We start from the raw sequence: 21923 nt of genomic DNA on the forward strand, positions 1-21923 counted from the left end.
AATACAACTACGAATACCACAACAAATTATCAGTAAAAATGTTGCATCGTTTTTTTAATTACAAAACCTAGTTATAACTGTGGAGGATATAAATCATCTGTTCATCAGATGATTTAACATCTGTTCACAGCAGGAACATTTCATATGAGCTGGAGTCATTAGTGAAACAGAGACGTCCTGCTGTGGAACAGCAGTTAGATGATGTCTCATTACACACACACAAAGATGTCTAACAGCGAGAAGATGGATTGAGCCGTCGCTTTTTACCAAGACCTTCTGCAAACCAAGGGCATGAAATATCCTTTCTCTGCCTTTCTTGGCCCAACGCAAGGTTTTCTTTGTCAAATGACATTCGATAGATTCCAGAGTTCATGAGGTGCAGCTAACAGCTGCCTGCTAAAAAAAAGAAGTCACTTTACTGAGTGGTATGGTCAGTTTCGGGGGCTCACTGCACCATGGCCAGGTCTTTGAGCGCATGGCTCCGATGCTTCTTGGCTTTATATCCGGGCCGCAGGAACTCAATCTTCCTCTTCTTGGCTTCTATTTTGTTCCTGTGCTTCTTGAGTTTCTTCTTGGCAGCGATCTCCGGGTTAGCTACCGCCTGGGAGAAGAGAGAGATGAGGACAAAGTGTTAGGGGGCTGCCAAGGATAAAGCCGTCTGCTCTTTGTGTGCGTATATGAGTATTTTCCTGTATCGTACCTGCATGGCTCGGTGTCGTTTCCGTGCAGCTCGCCTCTGTGAAAACTCCTTTTGCACAGCGGAGAAGGCCAGTGAGAATTTCTCCAGTCCCACTTGTTTCTTCAGCAGCTCGATCAGCTCCTGCGCCAGGTTCTTCAGTGTGGGGTCTAGACACGAGACAGAGAGCAGGGGTGAGAGATTTTGAGGATCATTTTTTGTCATTTGGCCATTTTTCCCATGTGACAATGGTACTTGGACTACAGTAAGTGTATGTGTGCCAGCATTTTTGAGGTTTTAATTGAGACATGCAGTTACTTTGGTCTGCGTAGGTGCTGTCCAGCTCTCTGTACAGAGGGGTGATGATAGTGGTCAGATACGCTCCGAGCCTTTCCTTTCCCAGGTCCATGGCGATGGCTCCTAGGAACTTAAACACACATGTTCTCTGTGGGAGAGAGTGAAGGGAAAGAACATAAAATTACAACCGAGACACTGTAAGTGTCCCCCCCCCCCAAGTGTTGATAGATGCAACAGACAAAAATGTCAACCAAGAGGGCTGTGTCAAATTAATTCTTTAAAAAAGGGTTATGTTTGTCATGATGGACATGAAAGTATATTAACATGGTCATTATGGCTGAATGAACTTTGCCTCTGTTCAATTAAAACTTCTTTAGAGATCTATGTTGCCTCCTAAATGACTTGATCTTACAAATTAGCCCCAATTCATTGGGCCTACAAATAACACACCGCTGCAGATAGAGTAGATGTGTTTTGAGAAGGTAAACCGCAGTTGGTTCTTAAAGAGTCTAAACGTCTGTCAATGTATTAAGTTCAAACCTATTAACTGGAAGAAGAGTCTGAATACCAGCATGCTCGTCTTCACCAATCAGAGAACAATTGGTTTCCATGGTTACCTTTAGGGGAACTTTGGGACTGTTTGCCGCTTCCCTCTTGGCCATAAGAGACAACTTCCTGATCAACCACAGCAGAGAAGGTGGTCGATTGTCCTTGTCTTCCTCCTCCTCCTCTTGCTTGTCTTCCTCCCTCTCCCCTTCCTCATCCAGCTCTCCCTCTTCTTCATCTCCATTCTCCCTCTGCTCCTCTTCCACATCTCCCTGAAGGGGCGTGGCGTCAGACTCGGGGGAAATGAGGTAGATCACCTTGCCGACGAACAGCAGGTTCTTGATCACCTGTGGGGGCGGAGAATAAAACGTCCTTCAGTCAAATCTGATCGTGCGTAATGAGCTGAAATATGTCTGAGAGGCGGCAGGTTGTGTTCGTGCACCTGCTCTCCTGACGCCGTGTCCAGGAACTTGGACTGTAGCTGATGGCAGAACGATAACGCCAACTCTCTAATCTAGACGGCAGCAGTGGAAGGAAAGAAGAATTTGTTCAGAATAACCGGAGAATACGATGCAATTTTTTTTTTTTTTATAAATTAAGAGTGGTGCTTGGCCTCACCTTCTTGTCCAGGTTGCTGGTGATGAAGGCTATGGCCACTGACTGAGATGAAGTGTCTCCACCCTCTCCTCTCCAAACAGCGACCAGCTGTTCTGCCTGCTGGGCTGCAAACATCTGGCCGAAGAGCTGCGAGGCCGTCAGCCACACCCAGCAGTGAGGGTACCGCAGGTGGGCTTCAATGTGACCTGCAGGCGTTTAAGAGGGGGGGAAAAAAGTTGTGAGTTTTTGAGTGAGTGTATGTGGATTTTGGCTGTGTAAGTAAGTAGTGGTGTGTGTGTATGTGTGTGTTTGTGTTGGGTCTTTACCCCAGATGCGAAAGAGTGTGTCGTGCGGCTTGCTGAGCTCCAGCAGGCTGCAGTGTTGGCCGAGTTTAGTGATGAGATTCAGATAACTGAACAGCAGCCTGTCTGCTCCCTTCTCATCCTGCTCCTCTTCGATCTGAAAGATAGATAAAGTTACAAATTATTGTGTTTCCTCCGATTTCAAACTTTTGGTGGCGCGAATATGTTGGACGCCTACATCATCGTATTTGTCAGGGTTGATCTCTTTCTCCAGCAGAGGCAGCAGGTCGTCCAGTCGACGGGTGAACCTCTCCTCCTCCACCTCCACGAACAGGCCGCAAACCTGAGCCCCGAGACGCCGCAGGCTCGCCTGGGAAGGAGGGAGACATCCGGTTAAACTGAGATCTTATTCAAATGTAAAAGGAACCGTTGAAGTAACTGTAAAGCGCCTAAAGCAAAGATAAGTTAAAGTGACAAAATAATCAACTTCTGGCTAAAAAATTTCTGTTTTACAAGCATTTCGGTTCCTGTGTACCTTTTCTGCGTTCAGCCAGGTGTTGACGAGGGAGAACAAGGTGTTCTGGTGGTTCGAGTCCAGCTGGGTTAGCAGGGCCTTGATGGCCATGGCAGCCATTTTTTTACAGCGTGCAGAGTCATCGTTGACCACGACCAGCGCCATGGGTGCAAAGAACAAACCGCTGTACTGCAACAGCAGGTTCTGAAGGATGAAAACAGGAAAAAAATCCTGTGATTTGTGGATCTTTGATATCTTTGATATATATAAGTTATTGACATGAATTAGGCCCAATGTAACAGTAGATTATGGATTTATATGGGTGTGTTTCTGCGTATATATGTTGGGTGAAAAACAATAGTTTTTACAGAAATTTACTGACCTGAGGGAAAGTCTGGAAGACGTACGCCAGCATCTCCAGTACAGACTCCCTGCCTGTGTCGTGCTCGTAGTTCAGCTGGGCCACCACGAAGTCCAGGTGCCGTCCCAGCTTCCTCCCCAGTGGGTAGTCCAGCAGGTACTTCAGATAGATCTGCGTGACACAAACACTTTCACTTACTGCCTGAACTGCAGATATACCATCTCTTTATTGTAGCAGAGAGGGGAAAATGTAGCTCATCCCCTATGTTATGTTGATTTTGTTTTTGTGTGTGTTAGTACCTGTCGACAGTGGATCCTGATCATGGCGTTGCTACCGGTGACAGACAGCGTGGCAACTTTCTTCATCACCTCCTCCATCTCTGGAACTACAAGCTTCCTGGATAGAATCGCCTGAAAAAGACGCAAACTGGATTAAAAAACTAAAACACACAGAACATTTTTATTTTCCTTTAATATTTTGTCCTAAAAGCTCCGATGACATTTTACAAATTTGATCCTCTGATTGTCTTGCACATAAAAGTTCGAGCAACAAAAAAAAAGTATTTACCTTCAGCAGACCAAAGGCAGTGGCCTGGCGAGACTGGTCGTAGATGTCCTCCTCAGCGTATCCCAACAGCACCTGCAGTTGGGTCTCAGAGATGTTGTTGCTTTTGACGTTCTTCACTAGTATGGTGATCGCCTGAGAGACAAACACAAAGACAGACAGGAGAGAGACACAAGATCAAATCATTGCATATGTATGTTTTTTTTGTTGCATATTGTCTCAAAAACACAACAAAACTGTGAATAATTGATATATGACGTGTGTGTATTTGTTTATTTCTTTGTTTTACCTTGAAGCAGCTCTGGACCAGCTGGTAGTTCTCCCCACGGGCCGCTCCGGCCTTGGAGTAATCCTTCAGCAGCACAAAGAGCTGCCTGGTCAGCTGCTCGGCGTTCTGGTTCACTGCAGGCAGAGGGAACTTCAGCAGCCAGGTGAAGCCCACCAGAGCCTCTGTGATCACCTGGAGGGAGGAGGGGACAGAAGCAGAGGGTGAGGCTGGAGGGGAGTGGAGGGAGGACAAATGATAATCTCTCACTGTACTTATTATAAAGATAAGAATGGATTGGATCAACCGATGCTCATAGTTGGGGTGACGGCAGTTGGGCATCTGTGTGAACAACACTTGTACCTTGACGTGCATGGAGTCGATGCAGTCGAGCAGCAGCCGCACGAACGGGTCCAGCATTTCGAGAGCCGAGGCCTCGGATGACGTCACTTTGGATCTCCTCAGACTCAGGTGGAGCAGCTGAGGAACAGATGATTCATATGATAAAAAAAAATGTTTAGAAAGATTGAGAAACATGGCACCAGATTACTGGAGAGCAGTTTGAGTGATGTTTACCTTGAGGCCAGCGTCCACCAGGACGTGCATGTTGGTTCGGCTGCTGACGGGAGCTCTCGCACCCCCTCTCTTCGGGGTCGGAAGCAGGAGCAGGCAGCTGGGAGGAGGCAGTCTGGGGTCGGGGGGAGGCTGAGCCGAGGCTTTCTCTCTAGAATTACACGCACGCGTATACAGTAGAGTATGGTTAATAGTCGGTGGAAATAAGCATTTGGGAGATTTACTGCACTTGTGTACGTGTAAGTGTGTGTGTGTATTTTTTTGTGTACCGGTCTCTCTTGGTGAGCAGTGGCAGACTCTGGCTCACAAGGCCGTGGCACAGCAGTAAGATATCCTGAGGAGTCATGCCCACGTTGACGAGTAGACCCATGATGAGTCGCCGCAGCACCGCGCCCACCCGGTTACACACCTTCAGACTGGATGTAGTCTCTAGTATCTGGGGGAAGATAAAACAATAGAGAGGAGGAGAAGGACAGCATTAGAGGAACCATTAATTTATGCGATCAGCTACCCCCCAAAAATTTCAACAATATCTTTTTTTCTTTTGCCATTTCTTAAATCCAAGTAAATGAAACCCCTCCCTCACCTCCTTCAGGGGCAGTATGAGCTTGGTGATGCTCTCCTTGCTGCAGAACTGCGCTAGCAGCTCGTAGGAGTCCATGCTCTTGCTGTGTCGAGCCTCCATCAGCTTGGAGACGATGCCCTTCACCTCCTTCTCCTCGGCCACAGCCCCGAACAGCTCGTTGTTGAAGATCTGACCGGTTTTGAGAAGAGAGGGGGTAGAAAATAACACATGTAAACCAGGGGTTTGCACTGGAAAATGGCTAATCCCTTCTTATTGTTTGACAGATGGGAGTCCGGGTTAGACAGTGAGTGAAAAGGCCAAGGTCTTACATCGATGAGCATGTTCATGCATGGGTCCAGGTCACCACTCTTTAATGATGAACTGACGGCAGACAGCAGCTGGTACACGGTAAACGTTAGCACGTGGACCTGGATGGGGGGGGGGGCAAAAAACACTTCAGACACAATATGAACTTCTTCTTTTCACAACAGTGGTTCATGGGCCACCATCTACTAATTCAACCGTCTCGATTTAAGTGTTTGTGTGATCTAAATTTGTGGCAAATAAGTGTAATCGACAATAAGACACAAATGGGTACGCTCTTCTTTGGGGGGTGTGTGTGTGTGTGTGTGTGTGTGTGTGCGTGCTCTTGCCTGGTAGCCCTTCACCAGGACACTCTGCATCTCTTTGAGCAGGTAGTGCAGGTATCTGAACCCCAGTGTCTCTATGATCTTCACCAGTGTCCCTCTCGCCACGTCACGTACCTCCTGGAAACGGTTCCTCAGCACCACACACACCTTGATCAGGATCCTGGATACCACACACACACACACACACACACACACACACACACACACACACACACACACACACACACACACACACACACACACACACACACACACACACACACACACACACACACACACACACACACACACACACACACACACACACACACACACACACACACACACACACAAACACACTCAACAACAGGTATCTTTTTTTATCCAAACAATGCTACAACATTTTAACTGTCCCCTTGTTTTCTTCCTCCATACGTTTTAACACATCCACCAGCCACACACTGACACACACGTGTACGTCCACACAGCAGCAGCATACCCGGGCAGGTTGACCTCCATGATGTGCGGAGGCAGAGTCTGCATCAGTTTAACCATTGCGAAGGCAATCGGCACCCTCCCCACCTCCTCCTCCTTCACGTCCTTTGATTTCACCGCCTTGTGCTCCTCGTCGCGCTTCACCTAGAGGAAACACACACACACTTTCACTATGACACCGCTGTTTAAGAGGTTTCTGAGCATGCCGTGTGTCTGATGTTTGTGTGTGCAGTGTGTGTACTTTTGCAGTGAGACACTTGTGCAGGCGAGGCAACACGTTGTCGTTGACACTCTGGTGGATGGCGCGGATCAGAGACTCTAGCTCCTCTGTGCTCTGTGGCAGCCCGCTGGCCCCCGCAGCAGGTTTAGGAGCCACCGGTCCCTTGGCTTTAGCGGTCGACGCTTTCTCTGGGACACCATCATTTTCCCCATCATTGTCCATTTCCATGGGAACCTCAGATGGAGCCGCCTTACTGTCAGTCTCCATTGCCTCCTCATCGTCGCTTGCATCAGATTCGGCTGCAGCTTCGTCCACGTCTTCTCCGTCGAATGCGACAGCTTTCAAAAAAAAACAGTGTTGTTCTATTTAGTTCGATTTATACAATGTTAAGAGATAGAAAATCCAGAGTGGAAACTTTTGTATTCAAATTAAACCCAACAAATGCGTCAGAAACATGTTGAATGTTTCTACAACTGAGAGAACAAATAGGAGTGGATACAGAAAAGATCTGATGAGTCACTAACCTTCTCTGGCCTTGGCTGCCTCCATTTCCCTGCTGAGGGTCTGGTGGTCAAAATGGAAAGCCTCCAGAACCGTCACTAGCAAACTGGATTCAGCGAGAGAGGAGGGAGGAAAGAAGAGAAGGACAGGAAGACTTTTACAAAACGCTTTAATTATATTGTAAATTAAAATGGGAAGAAATACGATTAATAAATTTTTTAAACAATCAAAGGGTCAAAAAAAGGAATGAGGGAGACCAACAAAAATAACTTGAGGAGGTTCCTACCTGACAGCCAGTTTCTGCTCAGCCTGTGCAGTCTGTAGGATGTGGATGAAGTGTTTCAGGTAGTACAGGTACTTGGACCAGGTCAGCCTGCGACACACGGCACCCACAACCTCCACCGACGCTGATATCATATTCTCATGCTGCAGCGTGGGAATATGCATTTTTAGTTTCATGCACAGTGTTAAAAAGTTCTCTCTCAATACCGAATGTGTTGCACTTTATGTTTGTGTGTACAGTAGATAAGCCACCTTGAGCATCTTCTCATCAAGCAGGGCGGTCATGGCGTACGGCATTATGTAATTCTGCAGGGAACGTGACGTCAGCACCACCGTGCCCTCGGTCAGCTGCTTGGCCAGCTTCCGCAAGGCACGACCCCGACGGTGGATCTGAACGCAGAGGAAAACGTGTCAATGTTTGTGTGAAGCAGTCGAGAGAAAAGGGGGAGAAAGGAGTCGGAGGTGTGAGTTTCGACAGTTTATCTCTCACCTGGATGTGCTTCATGTGCTCGAAGAAGTCAGACTCGGGATCATTATAGTCTGTGAGCTGCACCAGGTCCCTGAACTCTTTCCTGGACGGGAAGGTCTTCACCAGGCAGGCGAGCACAGTGGTGTAATCGTGCTGCACACTCTGGTAGAGGGAAGGGAGAGAGCAGAGGAGGAGGCCACATTTTTACGTCACATTGAATGTGTGTAACAGTCTCTTATTTGATACAGCTAGCAATGATTAGAAATGAGAAGAAACGTGTGTGTGTGTGTGTGTGTCTGTGTCTGTCTGTGTGTGTGTGTGTGTGTGCACCTCTGTCTTGCTGCGCAGCCCCTTGTGTACAGCGTCCAGGATGGTGTGTTGGACAACGTCCCTGTAGATCTGTTCTCCACCTCCGACCACCGACAGCTGGACGATCACTGCAGACAGACACAAGGTGGCGTTGTCTGCCAGCGACATGTCACCAATCTGCAGCAAAGGAAGGGAGAGAGCTATTAGATTAGACATAGCTATTAGATTAGACAGCACACATGTTTCATATGGACACTGACCTCATAGGTGTGGAAACAGTTGTGTATGATGGTGCTGATGTAGTCCAAGTCCAGAGTCTGCATGTCTCTGACGCGCCTGGTGGCGCCTTGGAAAGCCGTCAGACGCACGTCGAAGTAGACCTCATCCAAGTGTCGACTGTCGAACGCGTTGAGCTGGAGAAGGTGACAGGTTGTTTTTTTATTTCTGTCCCTGACTGTGATATACTGAAGCAGGGGAATCTGACCACAGAGATTATTGTGAGAATAATAACACATCGTGTGTATGTAATAAATTATATTTACCTTTGCTGCCAAATCAGTGATATATGTGAGGGAAGGCTCCAGATCTGACAGAGTCTGAAAGCAGAGCAGCAAAGACAGATTATGAATAAGGAGGATTCATTCATTTAGTGTTATCATTATTTTGAATTACAAACACAAAAACAAACTGGGCTTGTTATCAACACCTTAGAGCTGCATATGCAAACCACTCACTTGTCACCTACTGGCGATTAGATTATTCAAATATTTTCCATTATTAACATAATTTACAGCAGCCTCAAACTGACAACTGAAGTCTGGCAGCATATACTGCTGTTGTCCTGGTAACTGATGTTTTTCATTATCCATGTTCTTGTCAGTAAAGAATGAGAATAAGGAGAAGAACAGGGGACAACATCAAGTGTAGTCTGTATGTGTGGAAGTACCACCACCCAGTAACCACACTGGTTACAGGCTAGATCAGTAGTTCCAAAACCTCTCTGGCTTGTGGCATATTGAAAATGACTCAACACCTACTTGTGTAGGGATTAGCGTTATATGGAGGATTTTAGAGGGTGAAAGTTTCCAGTATTCCACAAGTTTAAATAAATAGTTTAAAAATTAAAGAGAAAACTGACTTTCTTCTGGGGAACCCTTAGATCTATCCTGGGAATCCCAAGGTTTCAATTCAGTACCTAATGGCGGAAACTACAATCTATAATTTCCTCTACTGTGTGATCGTAATCGCTTTGTCTTGTTAGACTTTCTGTCATACCTGGAAGACGTTGGTGAGGGCCTGCCTGGGCAGCTTGTTGTGAATGATGGAGAAGAGTTTGCTGAGGGGCTGCAGGAAGGCGGAGGGCTGCACACACTGTCGCAGCAGGTTCTGTACGGTGGCCAGGATGTCGATTTCTGTCTCCTGAAACAAACAGAGAGTGAGGTAAATAATCGGTAACATGAGGACAAATCTGTCAAGAGCATTTCTAACTTGAGTTGAGCCCCCCAAGCACACATGCTTCTCTGGATGCCTGCAAAAAGACTAGAAGCCCTGACCATGGCCCACGTTAAACACTTCATATCTTTAAAGACTTAATTTCAAAGCAGAAACATCTTGATTTTAAATAATGTGTTAATATACAATCAGTCTCATGTAATTAGTAAGTCTTACTTGAGGGTTTTTTCCTTTCTGGAGGTACGGCAGCAACAGGCTAATGAGCACTGAGCTCTGCTCCTTGTCGCTCACAAATCGACTGACCCTGGCAGAGCCGAAGCAACACACACAAAAACGTTTAAAAACTTTAACTCATACAAGTGATCATCTTGGATACGGTGAGAAAAAAAAGAAAGAATCTGATACCGACTGTATCTCCTCAGTTGACAGTGCACTCACTTGGAGAGGATGTTCAGCTCCTTGGCCACCTGCACTCTGAACTTCTTCTTCTTGAGCCTGTCAGTGTTGCGTATGATGCCGCTGAGGTACCGCAGCAGAGTGGAGATGTGAGGCAGCAGCAGCCTGGAGCCCTGGGTTAATGAATCTAGAGGAAATACAACAACACGCCCGTCTAACCTTGTTTGTTTTAGGGAAAGCTGCAATCTCATTTTAATCTTTTTTATCAAACAAATCATCTCACCTGCAGTGACAAAAGCGCCCTCTGCAGGCTGCGGGAACGCACTACTGTTGACGCTCAGCTCCGTCTCCATCTCTGAGGCAACAAAGTCTTCGGCCGTTGCCAGAGACTCGGCTATGTCCATTACCATGGCGATGGTTGGAGGGGAAGCGTTCTTGGCAGAGAGGAGGGCAAAGATGTTCAAGAGGACACCGCACTCTGGGTGTTCTGGTCTTTGCTTGGCCAGAAGAGGGAAGTACCTGAAGGGACACAAATTCTGGTTAACACTGTTCGAGGGCTGAGAAATGTGATGAGGATAAAACAGACAAGAGAAGTGTCTCTGACCTGTTATTCTTGCACCACACATGGATGAGTTTCAGCAAAGGGGTTGGGGAGTAGGTACTCTCCATGGGCAGACGACACACCTGCTCAAAAAAAAGAGACATTTTAACTTGTAGATGAACTAGATCAACAGACAAATGCAAAAAACACAATAAAAACCCAGAACAACAACAACAATAATAACAACAAAAACAACCCAAAAGTCCTTTGCAATATGCACCTGAGGCCAGACTACAGCCTGGAAGACGGCATCCAGCTCGTCTTGGCTGAAGCTGTAAGAGTCAAAGCCGTCGAAAAAGTCCTGGATCCTCAGGATGCCGAGTCGCCTAAGGTTCTTCAGAGGACTGATGCAACCTGCTTTCAGCTGCAAACGAAAATAAATGTACCAAATTTTAATGTAGTGTGTTTGAGATGCTTTCGCGTCGTCTTGCTGATTCTAATTTATACTGTATGAGAAAGAATTCAGGAATCTGATCATAACAAACAAGCTCCTTTTTATTAAATCCCCCCCGCTGGTTACCTGCTCCCTGCTGTCCAGGACGGTGGACACGGACGCAGTGACGCACAGCAGGATCTGCAGCACTTTGGGCAGATAGATGTGGATGAGGTGGCCCAGTTTCTGGATCACCACGCTGATGATGTTGAGGAGGCTGTGCAGACGGCCCAGCGGCAGGATTGCGCCTGCATCCGTCTCAGCGATTGCTCTCTCCACCGCTGCCAGACAAGAGCCTGAAGACACAGCAAAGGAAAAGATTGAGAGGGGAACTTCAACTGTTCAAATGCTGTTTTTATACGTCTGAGTCTCAGAAAATCATTCAACAGTGACCCCAAGTTGATCTACCAGTTAGAAGAGCTTAGAACTTTAGCCATGTACAGATAATTGTTTATCTTAATTAGACACCCACATTTGTAACAAACTTTTGAACTCAAACTTATGTTGAATGAAACTAAAAATACTGTTGAGAATCCACTGTTCTTGTCTTCAAAAAGGTAAGGCGTTTCCTGTAGCTTCCTACACAATGTTTTATTGTGTGGTAGGGAAAAAAAAGCAACGTTTTCCATCTGAGAAAATCTTTTATTTTCTACCTTGGCTGTGATGGCAGACGGGCTCCAGCAGCAGGTCGATGAACATTCCCAACTCCTCGGCCTGGCAGCCCGCCAGGAAACGCAGAATGATGGAGGAGCGGGAAGAGGCGGTGGCTTTGCCCTGGAACTTACTGCCCGCTTTGCTGCGCAGACGCCCAAACAGGACCCTGCATCAGGAAGATCAAAAACAAGGCTTGACTGAGAGAATATCACAATTAGTTTAGATACTTCTTCTAAAGCTGACCCACTTTATGATCAGAAAGCATTTAGGAAAATGTATTTTTATACTTAACAATTTGAGGACACAGTTAACTTAAACAAGGTAGTTTAGGATTTCCCTAGATTAGATTATTGATTATTTTTTCCAGTTGTTTGTATTAATGTTTATTCGTTTAAAAAGGGACATTTCACATTAACATGTGAACTTAAATTCATTATAGTTGTGATGCTATTAATTCTTTATGTGGAGTGTTGCAGGTATGTTCGGGCAAGAGTGTGACTGGAGGAAGAAGGCTGCTTCCATGTTAACTGTTGGATGAATGAAACATAGAACCAATATTGATTTTCAACAATTGAAATGTTGGGCGACGGACTGGCTTGGGACAGAGAGTGTGTGTGTGTGTGTGTGTGTGTTTGTGTGTAAAAGAACAACCCTCTTTCTGCTTTCTAGCAGATGAAAAGAAATGAAACCATGAACCATCTTGCTGTGCTTCTTGGTTAATGTGTAAACCATGGCCGATGTTTAATAGTTCAATAAAAATACTCACAAAATGAGCAAAGTGGTCCCGAAGAAGTTCAAGGAATAGTTTAAATGTTTAGGATACCACTCTCATGTCTGTTAGGGATTGGAAACATCTAACCTAGTTCTATACAGAGGTAAAAAAAAATCTCTTCAAGATACTGGGACAGACAGATGTCATACATACACATACTGTACCTCATAAGCAGTGGGATCAGTCTGGCTCTGTGTGAAGCATCAATCACTCCGGTCTCCTCGGAAATGTTGAAATGGACAATCTCCTCTTTGAAGTGTTTGTCATCCAGAAGCTTCTCAAGATTCTCCCTGAATACACACACACACACACACACACACACACACACACACACACACACACACACACACACACACACACACACACACACACACACACACACACACACACACACACACACACACACACACACACACACACACACACACACACACACACACACACACACACACGGTCAAACCCCTGGGACACGGTCAAACCCCTGGGACACGCGCAACACCCCTGTGGTTTGCAGTGATCGCTTATAGTGCTTATTATTCAAAGACTCAAACTTGGGATCAAGAAACTCCCATTGGTCCAAAATATAATTTCATTAATACTTTATATATCTATTGAATAATAATTAATTACAGCAAACAAGCAACACAAAAACAGGCAGAAAGAAGTCCTGTCCAGAAACCAGGCCTGAACAAAGACAAACACACCCACACACCTGTAATGCAAAGCTTCCCCTGAAGCACACACCTGTCTGCACTGGGCTGGCTGTGCAGTAAGTGGATAGCTTGATAACAGATAGTAGACGGCATCATGTCGGGCAAAGTCAGCACCGAAGTGGAAGTGAACATTCCTCACTGTGTAACCATAGAGGTTTAATGACCAGAGCCGCAGTTTATCTAAGCAGCTCACAATGATCCCATTGAGGAGAATGGACACACTGGGAGACTGTTATCTCAATACTGTACATTTGTTTTCCTGTCCATCTTTTAGGGCTGATTAGGGTCATTGTCTTACTTGTACGGAACTATGTTGGGGTCTTTGTACGTGAGAACACATTCCAGCGCCGCTCGCTGAATCTGCTGGTCCTGGTGGCAGAGCAACTGAAAACAGACACAGACGGAGAGAGAAATACATCATGCTGGTTTGATGCATGACGACAAACTCAACCTCACTGTTTATTCTATCTTTTTGCATTGCTGAAAAATATCTACATATGTTCACATTCGCAAAAAACCATGACAACATTCAAGGAGATAAACACATTCAGTATCAAGCAGCTGTGATATTGGTTCATGTACAGATGCATGTGAAATATCAGGATCACCTGGTTATAGAGTTCGCTGAGACTCCCCTCCAGGTAGAGCGCACGGGGGTTGGCGAATTTGGCAAAAACTTTGAGATGGGCAATCAGCTGCCTGTGGGAGGAAATAACATAATTGGGAAAAGGACGTCATGAACAGTACCACTTACCACTGAAAATCCCAACATGAAGAATGTCGATTTGAGTTATTCTGATGGTGTAAGACAACTTTTGTCAGTATGGTTCAGTATTTTAAGTCCATTCATTCTCAGTGTGCTGCGGTTTGATCCTTCCACATAACCTAAAGTATAACAAGGATTTTGGGTGGTGTATTCAGTAGTTGCCTTTTTAATCATCCATGAACAACATAAGCATTCATTTGGAGTTATGTTTCTGTCAACCTGATTTATGCCAGTCTACTATCCACTCTCCTTTTAGCTCAGTTTTTGGTCTCCTCCCACTGCAGAGGGACGTACCCATCTGTTGACAACATCAAGCTAATGTTAACTCGGCTGCCAGCCGTGTGATGATGAGCAGTGATGTCTTACTTGGCGGCAGCTCTCTTCGGAAGTGCCTTCCTCTGCTGTGCGCCTTTCTCTTCCATATCATGCTCCTCTTCCTCTCTCTCCTCCTCTCCCTCCACAGCCATCCCAGGATCCTCTAGGGCTGCATCGTTCCTCTTCCTCAGGTCCTGAGTAGGGGCTAGCAGCAGGTCGGCGGGATAAAACTCATTCCTGACAACAAATACAAAAAGCTTCAGGACTTCATTCTTGCACTCATGTGGCATATCTACTCTTTGAAATGATTAATCAGGCACATTTTTTACCTAAATTAACAGAATTTTCAAGCACTGACCTAATGAACCTGAGCAGCAAAGGACTCAGCTCTCGGCTGCGTGGTTCCACCCTGTCAGGAAACTGGGCCATTGTGCGCCACAGCAGGCTGCGGAAGTTGGGGAAGTCCGTCCTGTCATTGGGGTCAGAGGTCAACTTCAGCTGCTTCAGGAACAGCACCCCAACATCCCCACTTTCAATGACGTTGCAGCCCGGCTCACTCCGATGACTAGACTCTTCCTCGTCATCACTGGCGTCATCTTCATCATTCTCCTGCAGTTCTTTTTCTGTGACAGGCATAGTATAGAGATTTATGTTTTTCCCACATTTTGCATGCGTACTCTGCATTTCCCTTTGTGCATTTTTTTTTACATGACACCATGCATCAATCTGTGTGTGTTAGCATCTGATAATATGCTGCAATATGTTGCAGCAGAATCCAGCAGCCCAGCAGGGAGCCTTACCTGACAGCCCTGCCACCATCTCCAGATGCTCATGGTAGACGGCCCAGAAGTCTTTGTTGTCCATCCCTCTGGCATGGCTCCTGTGAGGAGGAAATAAAACATTCAGACAAGGCTCTGCAAAATATTAACATGTTGAAAGCTACAATAAAATGCCAACAACCCATAATAGTGCACGTTTGGAAAAAAAAATGTACTCATTGCATGATCTACTAAAAAAAAGGAAAGGACAAATCAAAGCCACATAAGAGTGTAGAATTCAGCTGAATTCTTTTTGGTAGGATTTGATTATACTCACACAAGAAGCTCAATGATGGCGTCCCACAGTGGCCTGAAGTTGACAAACAGCATCGCGATGAGGTAACGCAGAGGCACCTGGAAGAAAAGAAGGGGATCCAGGATGCTTTTATGTTAGTAATGACATTACTGTTGGTATACTACAAAATCAATACAGCATTCATTGGTTGATCGTAACAAGACTAATTCTGCTACTATTTTGATAATGAAGCTTTTACTAATGGGAAGGGAGTCTTATTCTGCGATAATATGTGGGCTGGAAAATAAATGTAAGAAATCTCAAACTTGCTCAACTTAAATTGAGTCATTAGTTTTGATACAGCCATATGGTTTCTTTTTCCAAAAAAGAAAAATAAATAAATATCAACAGCCAGCAGTGCTCCTCCCTCTGTACCTGCTGGAAGGAGCCCGGTGGCCCCTGTGGCAGGCAGCGCTGCACCAGGTCGTGCCTCAGCTTCCGCAGGTGAAGCAGCTTGTCTCTGTAGTCCTGCACCGAGGCCGGCACCAGCTCTGCCTGCAGGCAAACTGCAAACACTGGCTGCATATCCACATTCTCCTCGCCCTGGACAAGTAGACACGCTTATTGCTTAATATCTATATCACTCCTATATTTGATGTTGTTTGCTGAGAATCTGGAATGGCGGCTGTACCTCAGCCAGTGGAGGGAGCTCGGCCTCAAACTGAGAGAGGATCCTCAGAGTCAGAAGGCGGATCTGAAAGAGAAAACAATAAGTAATAAATGTAAAACAATTATATATTGTCAGATATAGATCTTATTTTAATAAGTTAAATTGATTTGCTAAAAGCAACCAAACAGTTAATCTTCAGAATAGGAGAATGAAAAGCCGGTTCTCTGTACTGAGGCCAACTTTCTAAGACCAATTTGCTACTGCTGTGACTTGAGACAAACCTTAGAGATGTTGGAGGAGAGGTTGGCATGCAGAATCTGGTAGAGCTCCAGCAGTGCATTGTGGGACAGATGCTCTGATACACCGCTGAGTGACAGGCGGGTATAGTAGAGGTCTCCTAGCAACAGTGCAGATAGGTCTGTAGGAAACTTCCTGTAATGATAAGAATGATAGTAAGTGAAATGGAAAATGTAACAGAAGTTTTATTGTTTTGTGAAGGACATGAAGTGGTGAAGTGCACACCTGAGGATTGAGGTGATCTTGTCCACAGTCACCAGGGAGAGAAGCTGGGCAGAGCCGTCCAGACTGAGGAGGCAGCTCAGCGCCTGTCTGGCTACGAACAGACCAGCTGGAGGGTGGAGGAGCTACAGTCAGTTCGTATGAACATCAAAACTTAACGCGATAATTCAAAATCTGGTTTGTGAGTAGGGGGACACTCCAGAGAGAAACAGATTTATTTGTTTTTGGGAAGATTTTTCAAAAATCTCATTCAAAGAATCACAACTGTTGCTCACTGGCTCAAGATTTCCATTCAAACAATTAGTATCATAAATTCCACTTTATATTTGTAAAGCACAAAAAAATTGTTGATTAATTATTTAGCCAAAAAAATTGTGTCCTATTCCATGCAGTCCTTCAAATAATATTGTCCGACAGATGATTAATCAATTATCAAAATCATTACATATTTTTTACAGATAAATTAACTTACGACTGTTTTCAATAATTCACAAACATTTTTGTTGCCATGAGCCTTTTGCTATTTATGCTTCTGACAGTTTCCATACAAGAAAATAAAAAATATATAAAACTAAGATATTACAAACCTTTCCCCAGTTCCCCTGTCTCGATCTGACAGAGCAGGTGGTTTAAGAGAGCGCTCACAGCCGGAACAACACTAACCGCAGCCAGAGGTCTGAAAAATTAAAAACAGTAAATACAATAGATCAGTAAGAAAATGATAAAAAAAGACATCAGTCAGACCTTTCAGTAATCAATGCTTGCAAGTGAGTGAAAGGAAGGAAGCGAGGAAGCAGAGTGCAGTCAGGGCTACTGCTTTGACCGCTGGGGAATTTTTTTTAAGAGGGAATGTTTTAATCTTCAGCGAGGTTGCCTTATGGGGCCAGAAGCACATGCTGCTAGTTTAAGATGCCCTGTTGTGTAGAGTAGAGATGACGGAGAGTTTCTATAGAGGTAGACGAGGAGTCACTCTGTTAGATAAAGGCACGTGGTTCTGAGAGGATTAAATACACCTTAATGATTTGGGACAGGTTAGACTTTTGGATGGCATCATACTGTCCACCTGTGATGTGTGTATCTGCCTAGAAATCTCCTCAGTATTGAGCTCTTGAATAAACACTTCTGCGTAATACATCCACGGTCTCCGTCTGCCTGATTATGTATCAAGTTTTCCATTACAGTTACATCCTTCTGATATTTGGTTATTTTACTTGTGTGAGTGTGAGTGTGAGTGTGTGTGTGTGTGTATGTGCGTGTGCGTGTGTGTGTGTGTGTTACCTGACGTGTGGCAGCAGCATCAGGGCGGACCAAGGCAGAGACAGGTCAGTGATGGACTGGTCCTGCTCCTCAGGGAATCTAATGAGAGACAGCACCAGCTCCGACACTGCTGGCTGCTCCGATGTCGTGTTACTCACCTGACCTGCTTCCTTACTGCTCAACACTCTGCAGGAGGAGAGAAGTACACATTGAGCTCATGGAGAAGAGTACAGTGGCTTAAATACATGAGTCATACAGCCTTCTCAAATCTAAATAGACTTTAAATGTGATGGTGAAATATTTGAGGTATACTGTAGTCATCTCACCCTGTGCTCTGTCCGGTGAAGAGCAGTGGATAGGTTTCAAAGGCCATGGAGCCATCTGTCGGGGGAGGGGCTTTGGCAAGGATCAGGCTGACCAGCACCTCCAGGCCACTGTGGCGGGACAGCACATTGCCACAACTGAACAACCCAGCGGTGAAGCTTAGCAGGCTGGGGAGGAAAAGCTGGAGAAGAGGGAAGAAGAAGTTAGTGTCAGACACGCAAACAGAGGAAAACGCTGAGTACATCACTCTGGTGGCGACTCACCTGCTCAAACTGTTTCATGGTGAACATCTCCTTGGTGAACTCTATGATCAGGTCTTGTCCCATTGAACTGCCAAACACCTGTTGCATAAAAGTTTTTAAAATTCAGAAAACCCTGCGCACACACACACTTAATAACAAGAACGTGTGAAGGTTTTTCTTGTCACCTTCTGCACCGTCTCCTGGATAAGGGACTTGGGCAAGCTGATGCTCTCCCCGAGGAGAAGAGAAGAGAGGATCTGGAGGAGCAGGCGGGAACAGGGAGCTGACAGAGCCGAGCTCTGAATCAGCCGCAGCACCGTCTGCAGGCACAGGCAAATAAGAAGGTGAAAACAAACATTCAAAAGAAACGAGCTACATGATGCAACATTAAGTTATAGGTTAAATATACATATATGGTATTTGTATATGAAGCATAATCTCATGAACTATCTTGCCGTCTTACCTGGCAGACGGCCTCCGGCTTGGTGATCTTGGCTCCGTCTCTGTGGGACACCAGGGTGTGGAGAATGAACAGCAGCCTCTCCAGCTGCTCCGCTGCCTCGCTGGCCTCAGCTCCCTTCGCCTCCACGAAACCAAGGACCTCGACCACACTGACCTGTACGTAGGGACACAGCACCATTATCAGACACAAGGGGAGAAAGGAACTTCACACGAGACCCAGACAGTGCCTGAAATGAAACATTGAATGTTTCAAACCTGAATAAGGGATCAGTGGTGTTCGTCTAAATGTTCTACCTATTGCTCTGACAGAGTGACGCTTTACCTGTATGGACTCCCATAAAACCAGGAAGTGTTCTCTGTCAACGTGATTGGTTGCAGCCTGGGCCATGTGATCCAGAGCATCCCTGACAGTGTCCCAGGGCAGAGAGACTCCTGGGTTGGTTGTTGGGCCGAGCTTACGCAGAGCCACAGGGAGAGCCTGGAGAGAATGGCGCAGAGAAACAGAAAATAAACTTCAATCTCCTATTCTACGACATTACCACATTATGATGCTATACATTTCCTGAGTAACGGACAGACTGCTCTTTCTTTGCTTATTTTTTCAATGGTCTGACCCATTCTGGATTTCTGAGACTGAGAGCAACAAGACAAAGAGAAAATTCAATTTAGTGCAAATATTTAGCCCAAAAATAAAAACCTACATTTGCAGCGTTGGAGTGGAACATGTTTCGGACTCCTTTGCACATCTCGAACAGCAGCTGACCCGTTCCTTCTGCCTTGTCGGGATGCTGCTGCAGGTCTGAGAACACATGAGTCAGCAGGGCATCGAGATCTGGAACCTGTGGGAGGAGATGAGTTATGAATTTATCATTGATGGCCACAGGATACACTGAAACACAAAATAAGTTACTACCAAAACACATACAGAATTATATTTAAACAAACTTTTTTCCCCCCCTAAATTAAATCCATCACACCAGTTTCCAACTATAAAAAATCACGAGGAAGCAAAACCTGTATTCATGTTTGAAGACTGATCACAGACAAGTCACCCACCTTTCTCATCAAAAATGAGAAGCTCTCTGCTGCAAACTTGCGGATATGATCCTTCTTGTGTGCCAGCAGAGTGCTGTACAAACTGTGGGATGGAAAGAGGTGTTAATGTTGACCAACAGGTGACCTGTAGGCGGTCTGATTGCCGACAACACACTTGTATCCGTTTTGGCAGCAGGGAATAGTGGGCCAGAGACCTGACCTAATTAGAACTGGTACAGTAATAAAAACAAATAATTACAAAAGAAAACATAACACCTATATCACCGGACAATAACTACTTTTTGTTGGACTATATATTGTCCCAGAAATTATTGCGAGAACTGATATTATTATCATTTTAAGACCATTTCCAGCTACTGGAGAGAGCAGATAACGGGCTGGAATGTTGTTAACATTCATCCTTTTGTCAACAAACACGCATGTAAACACAATGGCTATCATCAAGGTCAATAAAATTATGGTTCGAGTTCATGTTCATGTATCGTACGATAAGTCGATAACGTAATTATCCTAACAAACCAAATAACACCTCTTGCATTTCATACTGGATTTTATCACTCTCACAGTAGATTAGACTGAGCAGGATTATATTGTCACATTTCCACGTTTCCAGCCAGATGGGTACAGAAGACAGGAAGAAAATGCCATTTATTCCCAAGGTTCAATGGAAAAACACATTCCCCTGTGAAGCATCCAAACTTATTTCTCACCTGTAGATGTTGGTCATGTCCTTCACCATGACCCTCCACAGGTACTTGTAGAGGTAGGAGAGGCAGGTGAACGCCCACTCCAGGACCTCTGTGTCCTTCGTGTCCAGCAGTGAGGTGATGAGAACGAAGAAGTCAGGGAAGTGAGGATAGAAGTCAGTCTGCAGGTCTCTGGCCAGCTGAACCACCAGGCTGGAAGGTGAGAGGACATAACTGGAGTTAGTGCCATGTCATGTTTACGCAGTAGCGGCAAAAAAGGGGACCAAATAGCTTATTGGCATTTGACGAACAACTCATTGCCTCTGGCATAACACTCACTCCAGCAGTGGTTGGTAGGCCATGCTGCTCTTGACAGCCAGGTGCGTTTTCAGACACTCCACTATCGACTTCTGGTGGAAGACCAGCATGTTGAACGACTGGCTCTTGTTGGATACCTCTTTCAGAAACGTTGCTGCAGAGGAAACAGCATTAGAGTTACATAAGCCGCAAAAAGACAACACTGTTTCTCAGATACAGCTTTTTCTGTACACAACATATCATTTAACTACAGGGTGAATTAAACAGCAAGTGGTGTGGCATTTTCCTCGTGATGTATTGTACTTACTGAAATGCTCCGTCAAGTTGAGGTCCCTCCATTTTGTCAGCCCCTCAGAAAAGTATGTTTCTACTTCCTGCATCGGGAGCAAAGATGTCATTAGCAAAAACAGGGGAGTTCAAAATACATACATGGTTCCATGTTAGGGGCTGTACATACCTCAGCATAAGATCCGGTTCTGTCAATACGATGGATGACATCGATGTTGACATTGGCAAGTCTTTCAGCAAAAGTGAGAAACTGAGAGAGACAAGTCAGAAGAGTTGATACATATTCTGCTGTGGCAGAGAGAGAAATGATCTATGATGCTGTAATAACGAGACAGGGATTTTAGCCTAAATGCCACATGTTCAATAAACTATTCGACTTTAACATCCGAGTGAAATCACTCCACTTACATAACAAAGTGGAACTACACTATTAAAATGATTAGATTTACACACAGTGTCAGCACCATGCTGCAGTGTGTGTGTGTGTGTGTGTGTGTGTGTGTGTTGAGTCTCACCCTGTAGGTGTTCTCCGACTTGTGATACGAAGACTTGGACTTGATCTTCATCTTTGCTCCGTTGTCTGGTAAAAAGACGGTTGTATTCCAAAGACTGGCTTGCGATCCAAGCGATTCATGAAAAACTTAACTTTTGCTTCTTGGTCGATGTTAAAACTGTTTACACACACGCCGACACCAGGACGCGGCCATGTTGCAACAAAGCATTGTGGGGGATTTTTTTCTCTCCCTTCCGCGTGGTGGGCGAAGAAGCGAGGCGTCCAAGA

General features: G+C 45.3%; 1 protein-coding gene across 1 annotated transcript; it reads right to left on the reverse strand.

The window, feature by feature from the left end:
- Window positions 1-37: 37 nt before the first annotated feature.
- Window positions 38-21857, reverse strand: utp20 (UTP20 small subunit processome component). Its single transcript, XM_035620322.2, has 61 exons — window positions 21658-21857; window positions 21312-21392; window positions 21162-21228; window positions 20876-21008; window positions 20561-20749; window positions 19851-19932; window positions 19496-19633; window positions 19117-19272; window positions 18796-18948; window positions 18518-18652; window positions 18354-18431; window positions 18093-18271; window positions 17788-17952; window positions 17097-17185; window positions 16513-16618; window positions 16272-16422; window positions 16012-16074; window positions 15756-15923; window positions 15363-15439; window positions 15068-15147; window positions 14626-14890; window positions 14319-14504; window positions 13795-13885; window positions 13485-13570; window positions 12638-12763; window positions 11701-11867; window positions 11135-11343; window positions 10835-10978; window positions 10618-10697; window positions 10297-10532; window positions 10056-10200; window positions 9834-9921; window positions 9441-9584; window positions 8708-8761; window positions 8426-8578; window positions 8187-8342; window positions 7878-8018; window positions 7640-7777; window positions 7392-7531; window positions 7129-7211; window positions 6626-6942; window positions 6389-6528; window positions 5914-6070; window positions 5590-5688; window positions 5282-5449; window positions 4965-5131; window positions 4699-4846; window positions 4486-4602; window positions 4147-4317; window positions 3861-3992; window positions 3593-3703; window positions 3315-3464; window positions 2954-3136; window positions 2657-2788; window positions 2443-2575; window positions 2138-2322; window positions 1962-2033; window positions 1591-1866; window positions 995-1121; window positions 701-846; window positions 38-601 (listed from the first exon to the last, which is right to left on the reverse strand). Exons 1-61 carry the CDS (start codon window positions 21706-21708, stop codon window positions 446-448), a joined length of 8460 nt encoding a protein of 2819 aa, XP_035476215.2. The 5' UTR covers window positions 21709-21857; the 3' UTR covers window positions 38-445.
- Window positions 21858-21923: the final 66 nt, after the last annotated feature.

This window comes from Scophthalmus maximus, chromosome 12, assembly GCF_022379125.1.
Source record: "Scophthalmus maximus strain ysfricsl-2021 chromosome 12, ASM2237912v1, whole genome shotgun sequence".
Lineage (NCBI taxonomy): Eukaryota > Metazoa > Chordata > Actinopteri > Pleuronectiformes > Scophthalmidae > Scophthalmus > Scophthalmus maximus.

Coding starts and splice junctions, on each gene's coding strand:
- utp20 (XM_035620322.2), bottom strand. CDS start 21,708: ATGAAGATCAAGTCCAAGTCTTCGTATCACAAGTCGGAGAACACCTAC. Junction 8,019..8,186: donor GGCTGCGCAGCAAGACAGAG/GTGCACACACAC, acceptor TCCCTCTACCAG/AGTGTGCAGCACGATTACAC. Junction 2,576..2,656: donor ACCCTGACAAATACGATGAT/GTAGGCGTCCAA, acceptor TCTATCTTTCAG/ATCGAAGAGGAGCAGGATGA.